Source organism: Periophthalmus magnuspinnatus, chromosome 18, assembly GCF_009829125.3.
Source record: "Periophthalmus magnuspinnatus isolate fPerMag1 chromosome 18, fPerMag1.2.pri, whole genome shotgun sequence".
Lineage (NCBI taxonomy): Eukaryota > Metazoa > Chordata > Actinopteri > Gobiiformes > Gobiidae > Periophthalmus > Periophthalmus magnuspinnatus.
In genome coordinates, this window is record NC_047143.1 from 4,263,559 (window position 1) to 4,286,436 (window position 22,878).

General features: G+C 49.2%; 1 protein-coding gene and 1 long non-coding RNA gene across 2 annotated transcripts; both read left to right on the plus strand.

Annotated features, from left to right (window-relative positions):
- Nucleotides 1-101: 101 nt before the first annotated feature.
- Nucleotides 102-9,937, plus strand: LOC117386664 (butyrophilin-like protein 2). The gene is made up of 6 exons (XM_055229234.1): nucleotides 102-112; nucleotides 2,917-3,000; nucleotides 3,275-3,613; nucleotides 4,458-4,733; nucleotides 9,001-9,123; nucleotides 9,894-9,937. Exons 2-6 carry the CDS (start codon nucleotides 2,928-2,930, stop codon nucleotides 9,935-9,937), a joined length of 855 nt encoding a protein of 284 aa, XP_055085209.1. The 5' UTR covers nucleotides 102-112; nucleotides 2,917-2,927.
- A 190-nt stretch (nucleotides 9,938-10,127) lies between these two features.
- Nucleotides 10,128-11,281, plus strand: LOC117386662 (uncharacterized). Its single transcript, XR_004542702.2, has 4 exons — nucleotides 10,128-10,195; nucleotides 10,701-10,802; nucleotides 11,010-11,132; nucleotides 11,214-11,281. It is a non-coding gene; the product is annotated as an uncharacterized LOC117386662 (long non-coding RNA).
- Nucleotides 11,282-22,878: the final 11,597 nt, after the last annotated feature.

The window sequence follows — 22,878 nt, forward strand, 5'->3', positions numbered from 1 at the left end:
TTATTTTTATCCTGTTACTCAAATGTCAGACTGAATTCCTCAGAGCCAGAGTGGAGTGCATGAGAAAGTGAAACTGATCATCTGAAGAGCGCCGTGTGTTGGGCTGAAAAAGGTAAGTGCTCTTCTAAACTAAGTACCGTCGTTGCCAGAGGTGTGTGAAAACAGCTAAATGTAGAGCGACTATTATTTACCATGTTTATTTGTTGGAATAGTTTCAATGGTGGTAGCAGCAAAGGTGGACTAGTGTCACTGAAGTCTATTTAATGAGAAAGCAACAAGTTTGTCCCTGCTCCTGTGCGGCTTGTGGCATCACGAGAGGGTGACAAAGTTTAACTAAACACACATCTGTAAAGGTTAAATATCACGCAGGTAAACTGGACTCAAACGTCTTAGTCTTGGTAAAGTGTCCTTCAAACAGGTAATTCTTAATATGACAAATCGGGCAATAAACAACTGAGGAATTAATGTGTTATTTAATATCAAACTAAATCTCCTTCACTTTGGGGATTCAATATGGGAAACAGGTTGGGAAAATAAACTCATAAACAGGTTCCTCAAACAGGGATCAGTGCAGATTCAGAACTGCAGAAACGCAAACAACAGTGGTTCAAATACAGAGTGATTGTCTCTCATAACTGATCAACAATCGAACAAAGACTGACTGGACAGAGGGACACAGTATCTATAAACTACTCTGGGCTGATTAAGAAATGAATGCTGCAGGGAAAAGAGGGATTTCGTAAAAGAAGGACCCGAACAGGCTGGGAAACTGAGCTAAACATGAGATGAACAAGAAAACGGGCAGAACTGTGACACTTAAGGTTTGGGAAAGGGTTTGGGTTTGTCGTTAGTGTAAAACAATGTCAATTTTTGTAATGTTAGGTTGAAAACAGGAGTCAGGAAATGGTCGACTGTGACCGAGAGTGCAGTTCATCTGGAGCCAGTTCATCTGCAGTTCAACTCTGTGTCTAAGAGCAGACTTATCTTTCAAAATAAATGAAGTTCTTGCTTGTGTTACTGAAATGTGACTTCAGATTAATTTTATTATTCAATTCCGATGATAAATTCTCTTTATTATGGGACGATAGGTGACCTGAAGCCGCCCAGCAGTTCTTCCAGGTGTTTTTCTCCTCCAGCTCCTCCTCTCGCTGATGATACAGGTGAGGTACATTTATTTCAAACACACCTTGTAGGCTTGTTCTGCCTTGCTGTCACACAACTGCACTGTAACTGGTTGGATTTTTAAATGGATGATCTAATTGTAATTGTAAATCCATTTCTCTTGTGAAATTAACAGAAATTTCTCTTTGTGCGGCAGAAGAACTGATGAAGTATGACACGTCCAAGCTTAAATGACAGCCTCAACAACTTTTTAAGAATATATACAGTGGGGCAAAAAGTATTTAGTCAGCTTTCAACTCCCTCCAAAAATTTTCTATGGGATTGAGATCTGGAGACTGGCTAGGTTACCCCAGACCTTAAAATGACAAATCCAGCCCTTCGTTGCCTGGGCAGTGTGTTTGGGATCATTGTCATGTTGACAGACCCAGCCACGTTTCATCTTCAATGACCTCACTGATGGAAGGAGGTTTTCACTTAAAATCTCACAATACATGGCCCCATTGATTCTTTCCTTTACATAGATCAGTCGTCCTGGTCCCTTTGCAGAAAAAAACAGGCTGAAAGCATGATGTTTCTACCCCCATGTTTCACAGTAGGTATGATGTTCTTTCGATGCAAGTTGGATTTTTACCGAAAAGTTCTATTTTGGTTTCATCTGACCATATGACATTCTCCTAATCCTCTTCTGGATCATCCAAATGCTTCTAGCAAATTTCAGACAGGCCTGGACATGTACTGGCTTAAGCAGGGGGACACTCACACACACGTCTTACCTATTGCAGACTCAGTCTTTGGGGCCTGGTGCAGGTCTACAGTTTTGTTTTGGTTCCTTTGACGGCTCTTTGGTCTTGGCCATAGTGGAGTTTGGAGTCTGACTGTTTGAGGACAGGTGTCTTTTATACTGATAACGAGTTCGAACAGGTGTAATACAGGTAACGAGTGGAGGACTTACTTACTTTACTTTATTTTATCTAAAGGACAATGTGCAGTTACATTAAAAGATGGCTGCACCAGATTTAGCATAATGCTACTTTCCATCTGTAGTCCTAAAACACAAAGGACAGAGGAGCCTCTCAAAGAAGTTACAGGTCTGGGAGAAATATGATGAAAATTACAGGCCTCTCTCATCTTTTAAAGTGGAAGAACTTGCACAGTTGGTGTCTGACTAAATACTTTTTTGCCCCACTGTTTAACATAGCTAACCTGCTACTCTTGCGTTCCAAATAGGAAGTGGTCATGGGCATGCTTCCAGTTTCATCAACTCTGCGTCCGTTTCACTTTACACTGAAAATTTTTCATCCCTCTCTCTGTAACTTCTGCAGTGAGCCTTGTCATTTTGGTACTAAAATGTTGGTATTAACCGTTGTGTGATCCTTGTATTTTTATTTCATCTATAAATCAATATATGGACATTAATAAGAGAAAAAATCTGGTACCGCTAACATTAGCAACAGGTTTGATTGACAGCATTGCTAAGCGCCCACTCCCTGCTAAACCAGCAGTTCGTGCAGGAAGCAGCGTTACAACGTTACGTTCAACAGCCTGGCTCCAGATTGGCTGCTTGGTTGCTATGATACTTGCAGTCGTAACATGGCTCCAAATTCACCCCACGCCCATGATGTGCTGCTCTATGCGCACGCCAAGCACAGATGGTGTGGCTGCACCCTGTCACTTTTATTTATAAAAAAAAAAGTGTCTAAATGTTACACTTGTGTAGGGTGGAACACGTGTGCAGTGTGTCCTTAGCCTCAACTGAAAGAGCAGACTGTTGTTGACAGTATTTCTCTTTTACAGTTTTACTAAAGATGAAAAACTCACCCAGAACTCTCTATGTCCTTCTGATCCTCTGGTGTCTTCTTCAAATACAGAACTGTAGAGGTAACAGCAACGAATGAAATAATTAATGAACGAATGAGTGAATGAATGATTTAAAAAAATATGTGGGTCTAAAGAGTGGACGGTACCATGGTGACACTACTTTGGAAATATTGAACATATAGGTTTTCTGTTTACCAATAGTTCAAATTTGCCAGAGCAAGTGGACCAGAATCTATCCAGTGTCCTGCAGAGACGATTTACTTAAATTGATTTACTTAAAAAATGAACTGAACATCTTGACTTGTGAACCCATGGACTCTCTTTTGTTTTCCAGGAGAGGATCTGATTGGCTTGTCTCCACCAATAGTCGCCAGGATCGGTGATGATGTCATTTTGCCGTGTTTTTTCCAACCTCCCAGAGATGCTGAAGCTTTAACTTTGGAGTGGACCCGACCAGACCTGCAGCCCAGATTTGTGTTTGTTTGGAGATCCTATGAGGAACTGAAAGATTTAAAACACTCACAATTCGACGGTCGGGCGTTTCTTTTCCAAGACGAGTTGAAACATGGAAACATTTCACTGAAACTTACAAATGTGAAACCAAAAGACAGTGGTGTTTACAGGTGCTTCATCCCTGCACTGGAGAAAGAAACCTCTGTCAAACTAATTGTTGGTGAGTTTGTACAGAAAACAATATTAAACTTATGCACTAGTAGAATCTTTTAGATGGAGGAGTAATTGTTTTTAAATAAATTATTGAATAAAAAATCTCCAATTGTCTGAACTTATCATTCTTTGATAGCCCACAAACTATTCATCTTAGGGGTTAAAGTTATTTCAGCTAACAACTATAATGTCAGTGAACTAAATTGCAACTTTACCACTTTGTCAATGCCTAATCTCGTCTAATCTCAGAGGTTAAAAGGGGTTGGGTGTGGTTTGTACTTAGATAGGATAGGATTAGATAGGAGACCGCTGAGAATACCAGGTGCCACAGTGGGGCAGCAGTGGCTCTGGTGCAAATTAATAAATCTGGGCAATTTGAAGAGAGTTACAGCCCTCTGGACAAAAGACTCCTTTATCTGTGTCCTGTAGCAGCCCTCAGTGGGAGCCAGGTGATCTCTAAAGTCACCTCTCCTGAGTATCACTCTTACTCCGCTGTGTTGTTTTGGTTGGTGATGAGTTCGACCGATCATCTGGAAGGTGTATTTGGTCGAAAAAGTCATCTCAGAGGTCCATAGCAGCTCCTTTGCTAGTTTCTTGCAGGTCTCCGTAGATACAGGAAAAAACAAACAGCTCATTTCACACAATCTAACTGTCCCTTACTTGTGTCCTGTGAACTCTCCAAGCCACACTTCTTAGTTGGTTAAAATCCACAAAATGATGTGAAAAAGCAAGCTAATGAACAAAACTGGGCAGCCATAGCCACAAGAGCTTTGGATATTTTGAAAGGTGTTGTTTAACTCCAAGAAAATAACCTTTAGGTCTTATTTTGACATTACCTGATGTTGTTCCAGGCTCCTCGTCCCCAGTGGTGGTGTCTGTAGCAGTGGTGGATGTGTGGGGTCCACGTGTGGTGCTGCACTGTGCCTCTGGGGGCTGGTCTCCGGAGCCTGAGCTGTGGTGGCTGGACTCTGAGGGGAGGCTGCTGTCTGTGGAGCGCTCTGTGTCTGTGTCTGATGGAGTCTATGAGGTCAGCAGCAGAGTGACTGTGAAGCAGAGCGGCATCTTCAACTGCACCGTCACCCAGAGCTCCACCAACCTCTCAGAGTGGAGCAGTGTGCAGGTGGAAGGTCAGACTCTACACACTATCAGAGGTGTTCAATCGTGTGTCAAAGTTCAAGCAGGAAAGCACCAAAAATAGCATTAGACACATTGGTGCAACGTTTTTGTCATGAGTCCAGTGTGTCCTTGTGTTTCTGTGCTGTCTTCTCCCTCCCTTCTGTGTTTATGCATGGAGCTAGGTGGAGAGTCTGGCACCACCTCCACACACCTGCACCTCATCAAGCAATCAAGCCTTCACCTGGGGAGTATTAAGAGGCTGAGGATTCCTACACTCGCCTCCAGATCATCAGTATATCCTTCTGGTACTGTACTCTTAGCTCAGTCTCATTTTTTGTATTATGCTCCTTGTTGGACTCAGTTGGACATTCTTGTTTTTTGCCAGATTTTGCTCCTTGGACCATCCATGCACTGCAGCCTTCGATCCAGCTCACCTCGTCCTGTACCAGAACATCCACTGCCGACCGAGCCCTCCACCACCTGCTCTGCTAACCACCGTTCACATTTTTTAAATTATAAATAAACTCTGTTGAACTGTTTTCTGAGTCTGCATCTTTGGTCCTTCCAGTCGTTATGACAGAACGATCTGGCCAAAATGGACCAAGCAGACTCAGGGCCAGATCAAACGCTAAACTGGGCTTTTTTGCATCATGGAATAATCATTGGACAACACGAACAGAGTATCTGGACCCTGCTCAAATACAATCAATCCCTGATCCAGCCCTGGAATCAAGAGGTACAGATCCGGACCCATACTCAGGTCAGCCTGGCCTCTGCTGTGGTTTTCTCTTTCAATGCTCTAACATGTTCCAACAACGTCCAGCCTGTTTTACACCAGACTTAGTTAAGATACGGTAGTTGTGTGGACTATTGAGAGGGAAAGCACTCCAGTGCGATGAGGCGAAGTTTGCTAACATTGCTTTTGATCAAATGACTCATGATGGGTTTTTGGAAGAATTCAAACTGGTTCTTGACCATCCTCATTATCAAGCTGAAGCCTCTCTGTGCCTGTTAAACCTTGTTCAAGGAGCTAGGTTAGTGGTGGACTACACCACTGAATTTTGGACTTTAGCTACGGATGTGGATTGGACTGACAGCGCACTAAGAGCTGTCTTCGTCAAGGGACTAAGTGACAAATTGAAGGATGAACTTGTTTCTGGAGATGAACCCCCAGACCTTAAGTCTCTGATTTCTCTAGCAAACCGGATCGATAACCGCATAGTAAGTCGGCAAAAAGAGAGACGCCGTTTTCCGTTCTGAACCCTGGGCCGCCCTGTCTTCCCACAACAGTCCAACCTGCCTCTTATGCCATCTCCGTCAAAGGAACCTATGCAGCTGGGCCGGGCACACCTCACTGCAGAGGAATGTCTGCGGTGCCTCCAGGCGGGTTAGTGTTTTTACTGTGGGAAGCAGGGACATCTCTCAACTTGTCCGGTTCGGCGAAAAGGGGGCGCTCATCAGTAGGTCTGGGAGTACTGGTGGGTCAGCAATCTGTTCCAGCTACACTAAACAATAGACTTCAGATTGACGCTCTCTATTCTGGCTCTCATTGACTCTGAGGTGGAGGAGGATTTCATTGACCAGCAGGTGGCCGAGCAGATTGGGGAAGGGTTAGAGCCACTTACAGCTCTAGCTTTCAATGGAGCACTACTCACCAGAGTAACACACATCACTGAACCCATTTCCATAGTCCTGTCAGGCAATCACCAAGAAACCAAAAGGTTTTACGTCATCTCTGCTCCCACTACACCATTCATTCTGGGCCACCCTTGTTGCTGGTCAAACCCAACCCCATAATCGACTGTGTTAGCGGGAAAGTATCTGAATGGAGCTTCTTTTGCCTTGCCAACTGTCTGCAGTCTGCTTTATCTCCAGCAGGGGAGGCCAACTCGCTCCATGGATGTCTCCCAGATAAGCCTGACCTTTCCTAGGTACCCAGCGTGTATCATGACCTGGAGAACGTTTTTTGGAAAAGCCGGGCACTATCTCTTCCTCCCCACAGACCCTACGATTATGCCATCGACCTCCTGCCCAGTGCCCCCCTGCCTTCCAGCCATCTCTACAGCCTCTCCAAACCCAAACAGGAGGCCATGGAACAGTACATGCGAGACTGTCTAGCTGCTGGCATCATCCATCCTCTTCGCCTTTAGGAGCTGGGTTCTTTTATGTTGCCAAAAAGGACAAAACTATGAGACCACATATCGACTTTAGGGGCCTTGAGAATATCACCATTAAAAATAAGTATGTTTTGCCACTCATAGACTCAAGCCCTCACACTACTCCATGGGGCCACTATTTTTCACTAAATTGGATCTCAGAAATGCTTACCATTTAGTGTGCGTAAGGGAGGGGGCGAGTGGAAAACGGCCTTTAAAATGCCACTGGGTCATGCCTTTTGGGTTAATCAATGCTCTGGCCGTTTTCCAAGCCCTCATTAATGATGTGTTATGAGACTTTCCTAATTGCTTTGTTTTTGTTTATGTAGATGAGATTTAGATGTTTTTCCAAGAACCTCCAGGAACACCAGCAACATGTGCGTCAAGTCCTTCAACAATTCCTCGAGAATACAATCTATGTGCAAGCGGGGAAATGTGAGTTCCACTCTGAAAAGTTTCTTCAGTTTTTTTTTTTTTTTTTGCTTAATTGTGGGGAGAGGAGAGGTCAAGGCTGATCCAGGGAAAGGCTGAGTGGCCTACGCCTAACAGCAGTAAGCAGCTTCAGAGCTTTATTGGATTTGCAGATTTTTATCTGCGATTCATCAGAGACTTTATTTGTGTTGCTGCGCCTCTAAACTTATCTCTTGACAGTTTAACTGGACACCGGAAGTCGAGGCTGCTTACGTCAAGCTGAAAGATCTGTTTACGTCCGCTCGAGTCAGCCGCATCCCTCTTGCCAGTTTGTCGTGGAGGTAGATGCCTCTGAGACTGGTGTGGGGGCAATACTCTCTGAAAAGTTTGAACCACACAATCGTTTGTACCCCTGTGCCTTTTTCTTACGCCATCTGACCCCAGCCAAGAGGAATTATGATGTGGGAGACTGAGAATTACTCGTGGTAAAATTAATCCTGGAGGAATGGCATCACTGGTTAGAGGGGGTAGTGCATCCATTCCTGGTCTGGACCAACCATAAAAATTTAAAGTATATTTGATCCGCTAAGCGTCTGAACTCACAACTCAGGCCCATTGGTCACTCTTTTTCTGCAGATTTGATTTTGTCCTCACTTACTGTCTGGGGTCTCGTAACGTCAAGCCAGATGTCCTCTCACGCCAGTTCTCCCAGGAAGAGAATCCGAAACGCTCTTGGTCTCACATCACCGTCAACTTGACTCTCTGCATCTCTAAGTAACACAGTCATACTCACAGTGGTTGACCGATTCTCCAAAGCTGTCCACTTTATTGCTCTGACAAAACATCCGACCACCAAGGAAACAGCCGACTATATTACCCTCTATGTGTTCAAGCTTCATGGGATTCCCGTAGACAGTGTTTGATAGAGGGACACAATTTACATCCCAAGTTTAGCGTGCTTTCTGTGAAGGGCTGGGCACTACGGTCAATGTCATTTCTGGTTTTCACCCACAGACTAATGGACAAACTGAATGGGCTAACCAGGACCTTGAGACCGCACTACGCTGTGTCATCTCCGCTAATCCCTCTACCTGGAGTACATTCCTCCCTTGGATAGAGTATTCACATAATTTTGTTGAGTTCCACGACCGGTCTGTCTCCATTTTAAACCTCCCTAGCTTACCAGCCTCCACTTTACTAGGAGGTACGGTCATGAGTCCAGTCCGTCCTTGTGTTTCTGTGTTGTCTTCCTCCTCCCTTCTGTGTCTATGGCTGAAGTTGAGTGCAGACTCTGGCACCACCTCCGCACACCTGCACCTCATTAAGCAATCAAGCCTTGACCTGGGGTGAGGCTGAGGATTCTTACACTCGCCGCCAAATCGTCATTGTATCCTCAGTTGGACTTTCTTTTTTTTTGCCAGATTTTGCTCCTTGGACCATCCGTGCACCACAGCCTTCGATCCAGCTCACCTCGTCCTGGGCCAGAACATCCACTGCCGACCCAGCCCTACACCACCTGCTCCGCTAACCACCGTCCACATTTTTTTTGTAAATAAATTCTGTTGAACTGTTTTCTGAGTCTGCATCCTTGGTCCCTCCGGTCGTTATGACAATTTTAATAGAATTGATCAAACAGTTTTAAACCACTGCTCTAGAATAAACATTGTCATAGTTTGTATAATTAATTATATATTTTTTTGTATTATTTCAGATGATGTTTTTACGCTGAAGATTTTTCCCCTTGTCATTGGTTTAATGATTGGACTGCTTGTTTTAGCTGGAGTTGCCATTATTGTGTCGATTCTCTTTTGCATAACTAAACAAAAATATTCCCGTAAGTTCATATTATTTTGTTGTGGTGGACAACATGTCAGTTTTTCTACAAACATTTCATGAAATAATAATATTTATTTTACAGAGCAGGAATCCAGGTTTCAAGAGGCGTCCTGTGCAGACAAGGCTGGAAAGACGTCTTCTCAGGCAATCACTCCTAGAGTCAACAAAGTCAGCAAAGAACAAAAACCACCTCATAGACTGTATATACAGATGAAACCAGTAGTTTACATATATAAAAAGACACATATGTTTTTTGTTTTTTTTTCCCACTGTCTGACATGAAATCAGATGAAACTTTTTACCTGTTTTAGGTCAGTTAGGATTACCAAAATTATTTTATTTGCTAAATGTCAGAATAATGAGAGAAGGTTATTGTTGTCTGTGTTCATATCTTGATTTACAGACACAATAGTGAAATAAAAAAACCCAGGATCATGTAGAGGGTTAATACGAACAGTTTAAGAACAAAATCACGATGTTCACTGCCCCACAGCAGCAGATACAGAGAGACGGGCACCAAATTTCAATAAAAAGTGAATTGGAACCAGAGTCAATGGAGTCAGAAGAAGTGTCCATGCTCAATTCCTATTTGGAACGTGGCAGCTAGCAGGTTAGCTATGTCCATTTATATATACAGTCTATGAACTACCTGTATTTGTTTTAAATCATGAAATCTGACAGGAATCAAACAAATTTTTAACAAAACACATCATGTGATAATGTTTACGTGAGGCTCATGTCCTGACTTATGTTTTTGTCTTTAAAAAGGAGGATTTACAGACGCAGCTCAGCAGACTCCAACAAGAGTTTAATCTTTCAGAAAAGGTGAGCGTCTTCATTTGTTTTGCTGAATTTGTCTTCAGATTCACTTTCATTTTATTGTATTTTACTGCAATTTAACGTCACATTTAAGATCCACACGTTAAGATGAACAAAAATATCTTTTCTTTTGTTCTCAGGTCAAAAATGCAAAGAGGGAGAGGGAGATCTCAGAGAGAAGAACTCCTTTAATCATAAACCATTTGGACCATTATGGCAGAAGTTTCAGTCTGAAAAGAGTAGATTCATGCGTTAGTATTTAAATAACATTTATTGATTCAATACAGAGGTGTGGACTTGAGTCAGACTTGAGTCACTATTTTGATACTTGACTTTATAAAAATGTGTGAGACTTGTTTGAGCCCTTTGACTTAAGTGTTGAGAAAACACTATTCTCTGCACAGCTCAGAGTCAGATGTTCTGTCAGAGCTTCATTCACACAGGATCAAACTGAAGCATGTCCTTCCCTCTATTTGTGACCAGGACAAAACTATTTGTACATAAACTGCTTTGTAAGCAGACCAGAATCACACCTTCATAAAGTTTTGGAGAAGTGTGAATTCTGGATCCCAGGGAAATAAATATAAAGAATGTGAGCCATTCTGTCATTTGATATAAAACATGAAACTCAAAGCAAAGGACTTGGGACTTGGGACTTTGTGCTGTGGAATTGAGACCCTGAAATCAACTGTTCCCACCTCGACTACAACAATTCTCTACATTTAAAACAATAATCTCTCTGTTGCTACATTTCAGCACATTAAAGGCTGGAGCGTCCATATTGAGGTGGGCAATGACGAAGCTCTCATATTCAAATTTGAGACTTTATTCCTACTGTGGAATAACGACATTGTGACTGTAAGTTTTTCAGTTTTTACATTTAACATGGAAAGAAAATGTTATTTTAACACTGAGATTCGTGCCACATACACTGTCTGACTTTTTTCTTACCAAGCCCACTGAGATTTTTAATATGTTTCAAGAGTTCTTTTATATGATTGTATTAATATGTTAGAAATGAAAGTATAACAGTATTTCTTAAACTATTTCCAAATCCCTGTTCAGATTTGGGCTGAAGGCTGTTGTCCACCTGATGCAGATAAACGTTATAATCAGGAGTGGAAGAACCAGGCCCCATGGAACACTGGGGAAATAGCCTTTGTTTCTCTCTACAACAAAAATTATGAGGTAAGTTGACTGTTCACTTTCCACTCACCTCAAGAAAATTCTCACTGAAGTAATAAAACAGTTTTATATTTTGTTTTTTAGTTGACGGACAGAATATGTGAATGGATGTACTTTGATCCACCAATATAAACCAGCTGATTATAATTGACCTGAATAAATAATAAAATGTATATTCTTACATTTTGTTCATTTTTACATTTTTGAATGAATTCACTGACGTTCAGAAAAACAGGGGCAGAGTGTTCACCCAGAAATACAAAAGTTGAGAGTTTGCGGTCCAGATGACGATGATTCTGTCGTGTCCCTGGTCAAGAGGCTTCACCCACTTTACCGGACAGAGTTACATATTCCCCCTTAAGCCACATTCACATGTTTTGCCAGAGCAGGGTCTTGTGTAATTTACAGGAATGGCTTAAAAGGCCTATATCACGCTATTTTCTCTACTGAACTAAAGGTAAAAGGAGCTGTTCACTTGAAAACTACCACTTCATGACATCACAAGGTGGAACGGAGCATTTAGAGCTTTGGAGATCCATCCATCCGTTTTCTTCCTCTTATCCGGGGCGGGGTCATGGGGGCAGCAGTCTAAACAGGGACTCCCAGACTTCCCTCACCCCAGACACGTTCTCCAGCTCCTCCGGTGAGACCCCAAGGTGTTCCCAGGCCAGAGACACATAGTCCCTCCAGCGTGTCCTGGGTCTCGACGTGGAGGAGCAGCAGCTCTACTCCGAGCTCCTCCCGTGTGACTGAGCTCCTCACTCTATGTCTAACGGAGCGCCCTGCCTCCCCTCAGAGGAAACCCATTTCGGCCGCTTGTATCCGCGATCTCGTCTTTTTGGTCATTACCCAGAGCTCATGACTGTGACCAACTACATGTGAGTGCGGCTTTAGAGAAATATCTTATTTAAAATGGATGCTTCAACAGGCTCTAGTAGTTTTGTTCAATTTTGTTCTGCAAAGTCAAAGAACATGGCAGAATACTTTTTTTTTATTTTTTTATTTTTATTTTTTTTAAAGATGACACCGCGTTGATGATCGTGTGGGACTGCTACTGTATCTGGGCACTGGTGTGTTTAGGCGTGAGCCATCACACAAACTGCGCTCTTACCTGTATGTACACTTTTTGGCGCTTGCGTCAACTTGCCAGGATCTCTAACTAGTGTAACCTCTATCTTTTATAGTGTACACCGACGGACGGCTTCTGACGGTATCTGTCGGTCCGTACCTGATCCAAACCAACACCGCTGGGACCCATGACAACAATCAACATCTAGGAGACGTTTTCAAATACATATCATCACACATTGACAAAAGTTTTGCCATGGGATTGGGAGACACTAGGGTATTATTGCAAGCATATAACTATGTGTATGTGTGAATAGATATATATCTATATCTATCTGTCCCTCTCTCTGTCTCTCTATCTCTGTCTTTCTCCATATATATGTATCTATCTGTCTATCTATAGAGAGGGAGAGAGAGAAAATCAATCAAAAACAAGCGCAGCAAATTCACCTGCAACATACAGCACATTTGTTTGTTTCAAAAAACAATGTCTAGAAATTTAGTAAAGATAAGGATTCCCTTTTGTTCCTTTTTTAAAAAAAACCTTAAATCTTTTTAACCTCAAGGATGCAGTAGAGGGCGCTGTTTGCCTTCTATGCTCTGTGCCAGTTCATTTCATTTTATTGGGGGACCATATAAAAGCTGTCACAGTCACATCTCAGGACTCTCTTCTGTCCTTTGCTGAGAGTCTGTTGCTTCATCGTTCACTTTACCTGTAGAACTCATTAAACCTTCTGACTTTACTTTTCAATCTCTTGGTCTTTGACGCTTACACCAGAAATGAACATTCTTACATTATACTTATTATTGCAGTAATTTCTAATGTTAATAATGTCTTCTTAATCTAAATCCCTTTAATCCTCAAACACACTGTACACATCTTTATTCAAATTTAACAGTTTCATGTTGCACTGTTGTAGGGGATGTAACCAGTATGAACATTTGAACATGTATCGCTTATTGTTTTAGTTTTTAGCCTATTTAATCAAACTTAAATATATTCAATGCAATATATATCCATGCCCCTTTTTTCTTTAAATTATTTTGATGCATTATGGGTAATGTAACGTGTATCCTTGGTAAATTAACCACCTTCTAATCAAACAGAAGACACATGCCAGAGTATTGAATGATGACCTCAAGGGTGTTGTGCAAACTATGGAAATACTATTAACTAGTCACCTGGCAAATCCACATTATGTACCTCTGTATTTTTAAACAGGATATCGGTCGCTGTCTGGACACCACTCCCTCGTCGTGCCTTGAGCCAGACAGTAGGCTACTGTGCAATCAGATTTGTTTATTTTAGGGAATGCGTGAAACAAAGGTGTTCATTGGTCACTCAATTTGAACACAAGGAAAATTCTCTCACGTCAAAGTTTAGTGTGTTGCTCATTGAAACCCACTGAGACACAGAGAGAAACATGCAAATCCACACATTAAAGCTCTATGTGGACACAAATGATACAATAGTCACCTCTTAATCAGGAAAACCAGGTACTGGAAGTTAATGTATTATTAGTTTGTAACTGTTCTATATATTTCACAAGAAGTATTCCTCTGAACAAAGGTGTCATTGAACACAAAGGACAAAAACTGTGAACTGTATTTTAAGTAACCTTTTTTATTTTTATTGGTGTTCATGTTTTGTTTGATGGGGGAAACCGGAGTACCCGGAGAAAACCCATCCAGACACGGGGAGAAACATGTAAAACTCCACACAAACCAGGGTTTGGTTGGACATGAGTGTTGCCACTCAGCCACCGTGCCGCCAACACACAAAAACCTGACAAAACAAGAAAAGAAAACCACCAGGGCACCAGGGGGAGGATCCCTCGTCACCACCAGCTCTGTGAGAAGAAACACGACAAGAAGAGTGGGAACAGAAAACACAAAAGCTGATCCCTAACATTTTATTTATATGTTTTTTTTGTTTGCTTAACACACACAAGAATCAAACTATTTACATGTTATTTACAACAGAAAAAAAGCTTTTTTTTTTTCATTTTTCCTTTTAAAACACTAAACACACTACAACACAAAAAACACACTATTTACAACAAAACTTCAGAATACTAATACTTCTAATATCACTCTTTTTTTTTTTCCACACCTATGTACAATATAACACAATGTTATAGTTAGTTGGGAGTGGACTCTGTGGAGTCCCTGGTCAGAAATTATATGATATGATGAAATGATAATAGCAGCCGCGAGTGTAGCTAAAGCAGCAAGACGGGCCTTAGCAGGAGGAGCAGAGCGGGCCTTAGCAGGAGGAGCAGAGCGGGCCTTAGCAGGAGGAGCAAAGAAGGCCTTAGCAGGAGGAGCAGAGAGGGCCTTAGCAGGAGGAGCAGAGAGGGCCTTAGCAGGAGGAGCGAAGAAGGCCTTAGCAGGAGGAGCAGAGAGGGCCTTAGCAGGAGGAGCAAAGAAGGCCTTAGCAGGAGGAGCAGAGAGGGCCTTAGCAGGAGGAGCGAAGAAGGCCTTAGCAGGAGGAGCAGAGAGGGCCTTAGCAGGAGGAGCAGAGCGGGCCTTAGCAGGAGGAGCAGAGCGGGCCTTAGCAGGAGGAACAAAGAAGGCCTTAGCAGGAGGAGCAGAGAGGGCCTTAGCAGGAGGAGCAGAGCGGGCCTTAGCAGGAGGAGCAGAGAGGGCCTTAGCAGGAGGAGCGAAGAGGACCTTAGCAGGAGGAGCAAAAAAGGCCTTAGCAGGAGGAGCGGAGAGGGCCTTAGCAGGAGGAGCAGAGAGGGCCTTAGCAGGAGGAGCAAAGAAGACCTTAGCAGGAGGAGCAGAGAGGGCCTTAGCAGGAGGAGCGAAGAAGGCCTTAGCAGGAGGAGCGGAGAGGGCCTTAGCAGGAGGAGCAGAGAGGGCCTTAGCAGGAGGAGCAAAGAAGACCTTAGCAGGAGGAGCAGAGAGGGCCTTAGCAGGAGGAGCGAAGAAGGCCTTAGCAAGAGGAGCGAAGAAGGCCTTAGCAGGAGGAGCAAAGAAGGCCTTAGCAGGAGGAGCAGAGAGGGCCTTAGCAGGAGGAGCAGAGAAGGCCTTAGCAGGAGGAGCAGAGAGGGCCTTAGCAGGAGGAGCAGAGAGGGCCTTAGCAGGAGGAGCAAAGAAGGCCTTAGCAGGAGGAGCAGAGAGGGCCTTAGCAGGAGGAGCAGAGAGGACCTTAGCAGGAGGAGCAAAGAAGGCCTTAGCAGGAGGAGCAGAGAGGGCCTTAGCACGAGAAGCAGCGCGGGGAAAAGCAGGGGGAGAAGGGAGGGGTTTAAAAAAAGAAAAAAAGCATTTTTCTTTTTCATTTTTCCTTTTAAAACACTAAACACACTAAAACACAAAAACACACTATTTACAACAAAACTTCAGAATACTAATACTTCCAATATCACTCTTTTTTTTTCCCACACCTATGTACAATATAACACAATGTTACAGTTAGTTGGGAGTGGACTCTGTGGAGTCCCTGGTCAGAAATGATATGATATGATATGATGAAATGATAATAGCAGCCGCGAGTGTAGCTAAAGCAGCAAGACGGGCCTTAGCAGGAGGAGCAGAGAGGGCCTTAGCAGGAGGAGCAGAGCGGGCCTTAGCAGGAGGAACAAAGAAGGCCTTAGAAGGAGGAGCAGAGAGGGCCTTAGCATGAGGAGCAAAGAAGGCCTTAGCAGGAGGAGCAGAGAGGGCCTTAGCAGGAGGAGCAAAAAAGGCCTTAGCAGGAGGAGCAGAGAGGGCCTTAGCAGGAGGAGCGAAGAAGGCCTTAGCAGGAGGAGCAGAGAGGGCCTTAGCAGGAGGAGCGAAGAAGGCCTTAGCAGGAGGAGCAGAGAGGGCCTTAGCAGGAGGAGCGAAGAAGGCCTTAGCAGGAGGAGCGAAGAAGGCCTTAGCAGGAGGAGCAGAGAGGGCCTTAGCAGGAGGAGCAAAGAAGGCCTTAGCAGGAGGAGCAGAGAGGGCCTTAGCAGGAGGAGCAAAGAAGGCCTTAGCAGGAGGAGCAGAGAGGGCCTTAGCAGGAGGAGCAAAGAAGGCCTTAGCAGGAGGAGCAGAGAGGGCCTTAGCAGGAGGAGCAAAGAAGGCCTTAGCAGGAGGAGCAGAGAGGGCCTTAGCAGGAGGAGCAAAGAAGGCCTTAGTAGGAGCAGAGAGGGCCTTAGCAGGAGGAGCAAAGAAGGCCTTAGCAGGAGGAGCAGAGAGGGCCTTAGTAGGAGGAGCAGAGAAGGCCTTAGCAGGAGGAGCAGAGAGGGCCTTAGCAGGAGGAGCAGAGAGGGCCTTAGCACGAGGAGCAAAGAAGGCCTTAGCAGGAGGAGCAGAGAGGGCCTTAGGAGGAGGAGCAGAGAGAGCCTTAGCAGGAGCAGAGAGGGCCTTAGCAGGAGGAGCAAAGAAGGCCTTAGCAGGAGGAGCAGAGAGGGCCTTAGCACGAGGAGCAGCGCGGGGAAAAGCAGGGGGAGCAGGGAGGGGTTTAGCAGGAGGAGCAGAGAGGGCCTTAGCAGGAGGAGCAGAGAGGGCCTTAGCACGAGGAGCAGAGAGGGCCTTAGCAGGAGGAGAAGAGAAGGCCTTAGCACAAGGAGCAGAGAGGGCCTTAGCACGAGGAGCAGTGCGGGGAAAAGCAGGGGGAGCAGGGAGGGGTTTAGCAGGAGGAACAGAGAGGGCCTTAGCAGGAGGAGCAGAGAGGGCCTTAGCAGGAGGAGCAGAGAGGGCCTTAGCAGGAGGAGCAGAGAAGGCCTTAGCACGAGGAGCAGAGAGGGCCTTAGCAGGAGGAGCAACGGGGGGCTTAACAAAAAGAACATGGCGGGTGTCAACAAGGCGAATAGGTAGGAGCTTAGCACGTGGAGCAGTGCGGGGAAAAGCAGGGGGAGCAGGGAGGGGTTTAGCAGGAGGAACAGAGAGGGCCTTAGCAGGAGGAGCAGAGGCGGGCTTTGGGCAAGGAGTGAGAGAGGCAATAAGGGCCATAGGAAGAGGATCCAAGCGAGGGTTAAGGGGAGGAGGAGGAAAAGCAGAGAGGAGGGGCATAGCGGGGGCAGAGGGGGTGGACATAGCAGGGATAGCGGGTAGGGGAATAGCAGGAGGAGTGGGGAGGACCTTAGCAGGAGGAGCAACGCGGCGTTTTGCATAAGGAACAGGGTGGGCCTTAGCAAGACGAACACGGAGGGGCTTAACAGGAGGAGCAGGGAGGGACATAGCGGGCATGGCAGGGGGAGAAGGGAGGGGCACAGCGGGGGTAGCAGGGAGAGGCACGGCAGGGGTAGAGGGGAGGGGCATGGCAGGGGTAGTGGGGAGGGGCATGGCAGGGGGATCAGGGAGGGGCATAGCAGGGACAGTGGGGAGGGGCATGGCAGGGGTAGCGGGGAGGGGCATGGCAGGGGTAGAGGGGAGGGGCACGGCAGGAGTAGTGGGGAGGGGCACAGCCGGGGCAGAGGTGAGGGGCACGGCAGGGGCAGAGGGAAGGGGCACGGCGGGGGTAACGGGGATGGGCACAGCGGGGGTAACGATTAGGGGCACGGCGGGGGTAGAGGGGAGGGGCATGGCAGGGGTAGCGGGGAGGGGCATGGCAGGGGTAGCGGGGAGGGGCATGGCAGGGGGATCAGGGAGGGGCATAGCAGGGACAGTGGGGAGGGATATGGCAGGGGTAGCGGGGAGGGGCATGGCAGGGGTAATGGGGAGGGGCATGGTGGGGGTAGCGGGGAGGGGCATGGCAGGGGCAGCGGGGAGGGGCACGGCAGGGGTACTGGAGAGGGACATGGCAGGGGTAGCAGGAGGATCAGGGAGGGGCATAGCAGGGACAGTGGGGAGGGGCATGGCAGGGGGATCAGGGAGGGGCATAGCAGGGACAGTGGGGAGGGGCATGGCAGGGGTAGCGGGGAGGGGCATAGCAGGGACAGTGGGGAGGGGTATGGCAGGGGCAGCGGGGAGGGGCATGGCAGGGGTAATGGGGAGGGGCATGGTGGGGGTAGCGGGGAGGGGCATGGCAGGGGTAGCAGGAGGATCAGGGAGGGGCATAGCAGGGACAGTGGGGAGGGGCATGGCAGGGGGATCAGGGAGGGGCATAGCAGGGACAGTGGGGAGGGGCATGGCAGGGGTAGCGGGGAGGGGCATAGCAGGGACAGCGGGGAGGGGCATGGCAGGAGGAGTGGGAAGGACCTTAGCAGGAGGAGCAACGCGGCGTTTTGCATAAGGAACAGGGTGGGCCTTAGCAAGACGAACACGGAGGGGCTTAACAGGAGGAGCAGGAAGGGACATAGCGGGCATGGCAGGGGGAGAAGGGAGGGGCATGGCAGGGGTAGCGGGGAGGGGCATGGCAGGGGTAGCGGGGAGGGGCATGGCAGGGGGATCAGGGAGGGGCATAGCAGGGACAGTGGGGAGGGGTATGGCAGGGGTAGCGGGGAGGGGCATTGCAGGGGTAATGGGGAGGGGCATGGTGGGGGTAGCGGGGAGGGGCATGGCAGGGGCAGCGGGGAGGGGCACGGCAGGGGTACTGGAGAGGGACATGGCAGGGGTAGCAGGAGGATCAGGGAGGGGCATAGCAGGGACAGTGGGGAGGGGCATGGCAGGGGGATCAGGGAGGGGCATAGCAGGGACAGTGGGGAGGGGCATGGCAGGGGTAGCGGGGAGGGGCATAGCAGGGACAGCGGGGAGGGGCATGGCAGGAGGAGTGGGAAGGACCTTAGCAGGAGGAGCAACGCGGCGTTTTGCATAAGGAACAGGGTGGGCCTTAGCAAGACGAACACGGAGGGGCTTAACAGGAGGAGCAGGAAGGGACATAGCGGGCATGGCAGGGGGAGAAGGGAGGGGCATGGCAGGGGTAGCGGGGAGGGGCATGGCAGGGGTAGCGGGGAGGGGCATGGCAGGGGGATCAGGGAGGGGCATAGCAGGGACAGTGGGGAGGGGTATGGCAGGGGTAGCGGGGAGGGGCATTGCAGGGGTAATGGGGAGGGGCATGGTGGGGGTAGCAGGGAGGGGCATGGCAGGGGCAGCGGGGAGGGGCACGGCAGGGGTACTGGAGAGGGACATGGCAGGGGTAGCAGGAGGATCAGGGAGGGGCATAGCAGGGACAGTGGGGAGGGGCATGGCAGGGGGATCAGGGAGGGGCATAGCAGGGACAGCGGGGAGGGGCATGGCAGGAGGAGTGGGGAGGACCTTAGCAGGAGGAGCAACGCGGCGTTTTGCATAAGGAACAGGGTGGGCCTTAGCAAGACGAACACGGAGGGGCTTAACAGGAGGAGCAGGAAGGGACATAGCAGGCATGGCAGGGGGAGAAGGGAGGGACACGGCAGGGGTAGCAGGGAGAGGCACGGCGGGGGTAGAGGGGAGGGGCATGGCAGGGGTAGCGGGGAGGGGCATGGCAGGGGTAGCGGGGAGGGGCATGGCAGGGGGATCAGGGAGGGGCATAGCAGGGACAGTGGGGAGGGGTATGGCAGGGGTAGCGGGGAGGGGCATGGCAGGGGTAATGGGGAGGGGCATGGTGGGGGTAGCGGGGAGGGGCATGGCAGGGGCAGCGGGGAGGGGCACGGCAGGGGTACTGGGGAGGGACATGGCAGGGGTAGCGGGGACGGGCACAGCAGGGGGATCAGGGAGGGGCATAGCAGGGATAGTGGGGAGGGGCATGGCAGGGGGATCAGGGAGGGGCATAGCAGGGACAGTGGGGAGGGGCATGGCAGCGGTAGCGGGGAGGGGCATAGCAGGGACAGTGGGGAGGGGCATGGCAGGAGGAGTGGGGAGGACCTTAGAAGGAGGAGCAACGCGGCGTTTTGCATAAGGAACAGGGTGGGCCTTAGCAAGACGAACACGGAGGGGATTAACAGGAGGAGCAGGGAGGGACATAGCGGGCATGGCAGGGGGAGAAGGGAGGGGCACAGCGGGGGTAGCAGGGAGAGGTACGGCGGGGGTAGCAGGGAGAGGCACGGCGGGGACAGTGGGGAGGGGCATGGCAGGGGCAGCGGGGAGGGGCATGGCAGGGGTAATGGGGAGGGGCATGGTGGGGGTAGCGGGGAGGGGCATAGCAGGGGCAGCGAGGGTGGTGGGGAGGGAAATGGCAGGAGCAGCAGGGAGGGGTGTAGCAGAAGGAGCAATGCAGGGTTTTGCATCAGGAACAGGGCGGGCCTTAGCAAGACAATTACGGATGAGGTTAGCAAGAGGAGCAGGGAGGGAAATAGAGGGAGCGGCATCGAGGGGCATGGCAGAGGTAGTGGGAACGGGTATGGTGGGGGTAGCGGGGAGGGCCATGGCGGGGGCAGAGGTGAGGGGCACGGCAGGGGCAGAGGGGATGGGCACGGCAGGGGCAGAGGGGATGGGCACAGTGAGGCTATTGGGGAGGGGCATAGCGGGATGAGCAGGGAGGGCCACAGCGGGGGCAGAGGGGAGGGGTACGGCCGGGGCAGAGGTGAGGGACACGGCGGGAGTAGTGGGGAGGGGCACGGCGGGGGTAGCGGGGATGGGCACAGCGGGGGTAACGATTAGGGGCACCGCGGGGGTAGCAGGGAGGGGCACAGCGGGGGTGGTAGGGAGGGGCATAGCAGGAGGAGTGGGGAGGACCTTAGCAGGAGGAGCAACGCGGCGTTTTGCATAAGGAACAAGGGGGGCCTTAACAATACGAACAGGGAGCAGCTCAGCAAGGGAGGCAGAGAGGTGCATAAGGGGATGGGCACGGCGGGAGTAGTGGGGAGGGGCACCTGCAGGAGGTCTGGATGCGTGCAGGAGGTCTGGACGCCTGCAGGAGGTCTGAGCATCAGTAGCAGGAAGGGGCATAGCAGAAGCAGCAGAGGTGGGCATAGGAGGAGTAGCAGGGGGGGGCATAGAAAGAGTAGCAGGGAGGGCAGGAGTAGCAGGGAGGGCAGGAGCAGCAGTTAGGGACATAGCAGGAGCAGCAGAGGTGGGCATAGGGAGGGTAGTGGGGAGGGGCATAGCAGGAGGATGAATTCGGCGCCGCTTAGCAGGAGGAGGGAGGATGGGCATCACAGGAGCAGCAAGGAGAGGGATATCAGGAGCAGCAGGGAGGAGCATAGTAGAAGAAGGCAGGGGCATAGTAGGAGCAGTGAGAGAAGGAAGGAGTGTGTGTGTTTTCATGAGTGCGTGATGGGGTGAGTATGTGTGTGTTTGAGTAAATGTGTATGTCTGTGTGCACAAGAGTGTGTGAGTATGTGTGTGTGTTTGTGTGTTTGAGTAAATGTGTATGTCTTTGTGCGCAAGAGTGTGAGGACTTAGCTTCTGATGTGACGAAGTGTGCAGGAGGTCTGGACGCCTGCAGGAGGTCTGGACACGTGCAGGAGGTCTGGACGCGTGCAGGAGGTCTGGACGCGTGCAGGAGGTCTGGGCGCGTGCAGGAGGACTGGACGTGTGCAGGAGGTCCGGGCGCGTGCAGGAAGACCGGACGCGCGCAGGAGGTCTGGACGCCTGAAGGAGGTCTGGACGCCTGAAGGAGGTCTGGACGCCTTCAGGAGGTCCGGGCGCGTGCAGGAGGACCGGACGCGTGCAGGAGGACCGGACGTGTGCAGGAGGTCCGGGCGCGTGCAGGAAGACCGGACGCGCGCAGGAGGTCTGGACGCCTGAAGGAGGTCTGGACGCCTGAAGGAGGTCTGGACGCCTGCAGGAGGTCCGGGCGCGTGCAGGAGGACCGGACGCGTGCAGGAGGACCGGACGCGTGCAGGAGGTCTGGACGCCTGAAGGAGGTCTGGACGCCTGCAGGAGGTCTGGACGCTTGCAGGAGGTCTGGACACCTGCAGGAGGTCTGGACGCCTGCAGGAGGTCTGGACGCGTGCAGGAGGTCTGGGCGCCTGCAGGAGGTCTGGATGCCTGCAGGGGGTCTAAATGTGTATGTCTGTGTGCGCAAGAGTGTGTGAGTATGTGTGTGTGTTTGTGTGTTTGAGTAAATGTGTATGTCTTTGTGCGCAAGAGTGTTTGAGGACTTAGATTCTTATGTGAGGACGTGTGCAGGAGGTCTGGACGCCTGCAGGAGGTCTGGACGTCTGCAGGAGGTCTGGATGCCTGCAGGGGGTCTAAATGTGTATGTCTGTGTGCGCAAGAGTGTGTGAGTATGTGTGTGTGTTTGTGTGTTTGAGTAAATGTGTATGTCTTTGTGCGCAAGAGTGTGTGAGGACTTAGATTCTGATGTGAGGACGTGTGCAGGAGGTCTGGACGCGTGCAGGAGGTCTGGACGCGTGCAGGGGGTCTAAATGTGTATGTCTGTGTGCGCAAGAGTGTGTGAGTATGTGTGTGTGTGTGTTTGAGAAAATGTGTATGTCTTTGTGCGCAAGAGTGTGTGAGGACTTAGATTCTGATGTGAGGACGTGTGCAGGAGGTCTGGACGCGTGCAGGGGGTCTAAATGTGTATGTCTGTGTGCGCAAGAGTGTGTGAGTATGTGTGTGTGTTTGTGTGTTTGAGTAAATGTGTATGTCTTTGTGCACAAGAGTGTGTGAGGACTTAGATTCTGATGTGAGGACGTGTGCAGGAGGTCTGGACGCGTGCAGGAGGTCTGGACGCGTGCAGGAGGTCTGGACGCCTGCAGGAGGTCTGGACGCCTGCAGGAGGTCTGGACGCCTGCAGGAGGTCTGGACGCGTGCAGGGGGTCTAAATGTGTATGTCTTTGTGCGCAAGAGTGTGTGAGGACTTAGATTCTGATGTGAGGACGTGTGCAGGAGGTCTGGACGCGTGCAGGGGGTCTAAATGTGTATGTCTGTGTGCGCAAGAGTGTGTGAGTATATGTGAGTGTTTGTGTGT

Excerpts from the sequence above, each read along its gene's own strand:
- LOC117386664 (XM_055229234.1), top strand. The coding sequence starts at position 2,928 with ATGAAAAACTCACCCAGAACTCTCTATGTCCTTCTGATCCTCTGGTGT. Across the intron at positions 3,001-3,274 it reads TCAAATACAGAACTGTAGAG|GAGAGGATCTGATTGGCTTG; the intron begins GTAACAGCAACG and ends TTTGTTTTCCAG. Across the intron at positions 4,734-9,000 it reads GAGCAGTGTGCAGGTGGAAG|ATGATGTTTTTACGCTGAAG; the intron begins GTCAGACTCTAC and ends GTATTATTTCAG.